The sequence below is a fragment of the Vicia villosa genome, linkage group LG7 (genome assembly GCF_029867415.1).
Source record: "Vicia villosa cultivar HV-30 ecotype Madison, WI linkage group LG7, Vvil1.0, whole genome shotgun sequence".
Lineage (NCBI taxonomy): Eukaryota > Viridiplantae > Streptophyta > Magnoliopsida > Fabales > Fabaceae > Vicia > Vicia villosa.
The window spans coordinates 21915098-21920971 of record NC_081186.1 but is presented as its reverse complement, the minus strand read 5'-3'; the positions used below and the strand labels follow the sequence as shown (position 1 = coordinate 21920971).

The following is a 5874-nucleotide window of genomic DNA, read 5'->3' as shown; positions in this document are numbered from 1 at the left end:
AAGCTTACTATCGCAAAATGCATGTGTACTCTGAGGACGAAGGATTATTGATGCACTTCTTCCAAGATAGCCTGACTGGGGCATCCTTGGAATGGTACATGAGATTGGAGAGAGCTAATATCCGAAGTTGGAGGGACCTAGTTGATGCCTTCATAAAGCAGTATCAGTATAATGTTGACATGACACCAAATCGCACTCAGTTACAAAATCTAGCCCAGAAAACTAATGAGTCTTTCAAAGAGTATGCGCAGAAATGGCGCGAGTTGGCGGCTAGAGTCCAACCACCTATGCTGGAAAGAGAGATGATGGATATGTTCACCAATACTTTGGAGGGCCAATATTACTCCGCCTGCTCTGCATCCTCGAGCTTCGCCGAGTTGGTCATGATCGGTGAACGTATTGAAAGTGGGATTAAGGCTGGTAGAATACAGAATCCAAGTGTTGCTAGTTCCTCCTCTAGGGCAGGGGGGAAGAAACCATATAACGGATTTGCTAAGAAAAGAGAGGGTGAAACAAGTGCTGCTTACTATGGTAAAGGCAAAGGCCATGCTTATCAACAAGTAGCCGCTGTGACCATACCAAATGCTCCTCTTCAACAACAATAACAACAACAACAGAGGTATCCTCCGCGTCAGTATCAGCAAAAGCCGAGAGCACCAAGAAATTTTGATCCCATACCTATGACATATGCACAACTACTTGCTCATCTTTTACATCGTGAGTTGGTGCAACTTCGTACCATGGGCCCTCCACCTGCTAAGCTCCCTCCTAACTATGATGCCAATGCTCACTGTGATTTTGATTCTGGGGCTGCTGGTCATGATATTGAACATTGCATAGGACTCATGCATAAAGTACAAGATCTGATTGATTCAAAGGCTATTGAGTTCACCCCTACTCAAGGGCCTAACGTTGTTCAGAACCCTATGCCTCCCCATGGAACTCATGCTGTAAATGCCATCGAGGTCGTTGAAGACGCTCGCTTGGTCAAGGATGTGAACGAATTGGGCTCTCTGTTGCCATTATTAAAGATAGAATTATTGAGGATGGGTCTATACTCTGGTTGTGGAGAATTATGTACTGATTGCATGGCCATTTCCTTAGTTTGTGACAAGGTGAAAAGTGGGATTCAACAGTTGATAGATAATGGGTATCTACAGTTTGAGCATGTGCGACATCCTGAATTAGTCAAGAATGAAGTCAATGTGGTATCTATCCCGTATACTCCTGCTAAGATTCCAGTTCCTGCCAGAGCACCGCCTTTGGTCATTACATTGCCTGGTCCCGTCCCGTATACTAGTGAAAGAGCAATCCCATGGAATTATGGGGCAGAAGTTTTCTACCAAGGGACCAAACATGAGATCGAAATTCCAGTTGAGAAAAAAGATGTGGACAATGTTGTTGGCATTGGGCGGATGACAAGGAGTGGTCGTATTTTCAATCCTCCCCAGAATACTCGCGATGATAATACAGAAGCTCTAGCTCAAGCAAAAGGGAAAAGAGTGGTAGAAGATACAATGGATCAGGGGCAAAGCTCTAACTCTGAAGACACTGTGGCCAAAGAGATGGAAGAGTTCCTAAAGATCATCAAGAAAAGTGAGTATAAAGTGGTTGACCAACTGAGTCAAACTCAATCAAAGATTTCGATTTTGCAGTTGCTCTTGTGTTCGGAGACACATCGAAATGCTTTGTTGAGACTTCTAAGTGCTGCCTTCGTCCCTCCGGAAATCTCAGTGAATCAACATGAAGGAGTGGTGTCAAACATCAATGCTGGTAATGGATTGGGATTCACCGATGCAGACTTGCCTTCTGAAGGTAGAAATCACAATAGAGCTTTGCATATATCAGTGGAGTGTAAAGGGACTATGTTATCACGTGTTCTCATGGATACTGGATCTTCTTTGAATGTATTACCGAAATCGTCTCTGATGAGGCTAAATTATTCTGGCGTTGAGATAAGTCCGAGTGAATTGACGGTGAGAGCCTTTGATGGCTCAAAAAGATCAGTGTTTGGGGAGGTTGACTTGACGATAATGATAGGCCCTCAACTCTTCACTATTACTTTTTTCGTGATGGATATCCATCCGTCCTATAGTTGTCTCCTAGGACGCCCATGGATCCATGCTGCTGGGGCCGTGACTTCCACATTGCATCAGAAACTCAAATTCGCGACTCAAGGAAAGATAGTCACAATATGTGGGGAGGAAGAACACGTGGTAAGCCATCTTGCGTCCTTCAGGTATATTGATGTGGAAGGAGAGGTCCACGAGACGCCTTGCCAGGCCTTTGAGGTTGTCCAGACTATCAAGATCCCTTATGTTAAAAATAAGAAGTTGGAGGCTCCCATGTCTTCACTAAAGGAAGCTAAAGCTGTGGTTGAATCTGGTCATCCTGAAGGATGGGGCCGAGTCTTGGATTTACCAATCAAGCAGGATAAATGTGGGATTGGATATCAGTTGGGTCAGAGTTCATCTAATGAGGCCCCCAAGAAGTCTGGAACCTTCGTTCCGATCAAGTTCTCTAGTGCTGGCATCGTCAAAGATCATATCTGTGCTGCTGATGATGATATGGATAGAGATTATGACATTGAAGAATGGATCAAGCCGTGCGTCCCAAGACAGAAGTTTCTCAACTGGTCGCCCGAGGACATCATCTCAATTGCTTTTGATCAAAAGTAATACTGTTTGTTTTTGTTTATCATGCAATAATTCCTGTGTTCTGCCCAAGACACAGTGAACACATGTAGGGCATCATTTGTTGTTTTTCAATGTTAAAATCATTAATAAAAGGACGCTTTTGCATTCAAACATTTTTTGTTCCCTGTCTTTCTTTTTTTAAATTTTACATTTGTTATAAATAAATAAAAAATGGCAACGTTTCTTATTCATCATCATCCCTCCATTCTAAAATAAAGCATAAATCATAATTCGTGCAGATCCACTCCTCCTCCAGATTCTGTTGATAACGATCTTGCTATGCCTCGTTATGACTTCGACAATCCTATCTACACCGCCGAAGAAGGGGATGAAGAAGATTGTGAACTCCCTGATGAGTTGGCCAGATTGTTGAAACAAGAAGAGAAAGTGATCGAGCCACATCAAGAGCCTATTGAGACGGTGAATCTTGGCACCGAAGAGATGAGAAGGGAGGTTAAAATAGGGGCTTCTTTGAAAGAGGATGTAAAAGAAAAGTTGATTGGAATATTGAAGAAGTATTCTGATATCTTTGCTTGGTCTTACGAAGATATGCCTGGATTAGATACTGATATTGTTGTGCACAGGTTACCTCTTAAAGAAGATTCTTCGCCTGTCAAACAAAAACTCAGAAGAACACGTCCTGACATGTCCAAGAAAATCCAGGAAGAGGTTCAGAAGCAGTTTGTGTTAGAACAAGATTTGTTCTGATCAATTATCTTAGTTTTGATGATAACAATAATATGAATTTTGCTTAAGATTATATGGTACTCTAATCCAATGCAATTTCCTTTTCAGGAAATATATAAAGAGTACGCATAATTCAGCGCTCAGAAGCTTTGTCTCAAAGGGTTCAGCATGCAACATCAGAACATGGTCTGGCAAGACATCAGAAGATGGTCGAAGCAGAATCAGAACATGGGTCTATGGAAGCATCAGAAGAACAAGAGAACAGAAGCACTGAAGTTCTGATGGTATCACGCTCAGAAGCACTTCAAGGTCAGAAGATCAGAAGATGCTATGCACCAAGCTGTTTGACTCTGATGATATTCAAACGTTGTATTCACAAACATCAGATCAGAAGGAAGTACAAGTGGCAAGCTACGCTGACTGACAAAAGGAACGTTAAAAGCTACTAAAGGCTACGTCAGTAGACACAGCGTGAACAAGGCTCGAGGTAGTTGACAAAAGCGTATAACATTAAATGCGATGCTGTACGGAACACGCAAAGCATTAAATGCACTCAACGGTCATCTTCTCCAACGCCTATAAATATGAAGTTCTGATGAGAAGCAAGGTTAACAATTCTAACGATTCTGTATCAAATCAACTCAAATTAACTTGCTGAAACGCTGTTCAAATTCAAAGCTCAGAATCTTCATCTTCATCAAAGCTCACTACATTGCTGTTGTAATATATTAGTGAGATTAAGCTTAAACGTTAAGAGAAATATCACAGTTTGTGATTATCGCTTTTAAGAAGCATTTGTAATACTCTTAGAATTGATTACATTAAGTTGTAAGGAACTAGAGTGATCGTGTGGATCAGAATACTCTAGGAAGTCTTAGAGGTTATCTAAGCAGGTTGTAACTAGAGTGATCGTGTGGATCAGTATACTCTAGAAAAGTCTTAGAGGGTATCTAAGCAGTTGTTCCTGGAGTGATCAGTGTGTGATCAGAAGACTCTGGAAGACTTAGTTGCTGACTAAGTGGAGAACCATTGTAATCCGTGCGATTAGTGGATTAAATCCTCAGTTAAGGTAAATCATCTCTGCGGGGGTGGACTGGAGTAGTTTAGTTAACAACGAACCAGGATAAAAATAACTGTGCAATTTATTTTTATCTGTCAAGTTTTTAAAGCTACACTTATTCAAACCCCCCCTTTCTAAGTGTTTTTCTATCCTTCAATTGGCATCAGAGCGCCGGTTCTAAGGTGCAAGCACTTAACCGTGTTTAGAAAAGATTCAGGAAGAGAAAAACGCTTCAGTAAAAGATGGTTGATGAAAGTGAAAAGTCTACATCTGGCTCTGCTGAGCAATACAACGGTAACAATGGTTATACTAGACCGCCGGTATTTGATGGTGAAAACTTTGAATACTGGAAAGATAAACTGGAAAGTTACTTCCTTGGTCTAGATGGTGATCTATGGGATCTTCTGATGGATGGTTACAAACATCCAGTAAATGCCAGTGGCGTAAAGCTGACAAGGCAAGAAATGAATGATGATCAGAAGAAGCTCTTCAGGAATCATCATAAATGCAGAACTGTTTTGCTGAATGCTATCTCTCATGCTGAGTATGAGAAGATATCTAACAGGGAAACGGCCTATGACATATATGAGTCCTTGAAAATGACTCATGAAGGAAATGCTCAAGTCAAGGAGACTAAAGCTCTAGCTTTAATCCAGAAGTATGAAGCCTTCAAGATGGAGGATGATGAAGACATTGAAAAGATGTTTTCAAGATTTCAAACTCTTACTGCTGGATTGAGAGTTCTTGACAAGGGATACACCAAGGCTGATCACGTAAAGAAGATCATCAGAAGCTTACCCAGAAGATGGGGTCCTATGGTAACTGCATTCAAGATTGCAAAGAATCTGAATGAAGTTTCTCTGGAAGAGCTTATCAGTGCCTTGAGAAGTCATGAAATAGAGCTGAACGCAAATGAGCCTCAAAAGAAAGGTAAGTCTATTGCATTAAAATCCAATATCAAGAAATGCACTAACGCTTTTCAGGCTAGAGAAGAAGATCCTGAAGAATCAGAATCTGAAGAAGAAGATGAACTGTCTTTGATCTCCAGAAGGCTAAATCAACTCTGGAAGACCAAGCAAAGGAAGTTCAGAGGCTTCAGAAGTTCGAAGAAATTTGAACATGGAGAATCTTCTGATGACAGAAGATTTGACAAGAAGAAGGTCATGTGCTATGAATGCAATGAGCCTGGACACTTCAGGAATGAATGTCCAAATCTTCAGAAGGAAAATCCCAAGAAGAAGTTTCATAAGAAGAAAGGTCTTATGGCAACCTGGGATGAGTCAGAAGATGATTCAGACTCTGAAGATGAGCAGGCTAACTGTGCGCTGATGGCGACAGAAGATGATGGATCAGAATCGACATCAGAATCAGATTCTGAAGAGGTATTTTCTGAACTTACTAGAGATGAGTTAGTTTCCGGTCTAACTGAAC

General features: G+C 41.3%; 1 protein-coding gene across 1 annotated transcript; it reads left to right on the top strand.

Annotated features, from left to right (window-relative positions):
• The first annotated feature begins 680 nt into the window (after positions 1–680).
• Positions 681–2678, top strand: LOC131618759 (uncharacterized). Its single transcript, XM_058889922.1, has one exon. It carries the CDS (start codon positions 681–683, stop codon positions 2676–2678), a length of 1998 nt encoding a protein of 665 aa, XP_058745905.1.
• The last annotated feature ends 3196 nt before the right edge of the window (positions 2679–5874 follow it).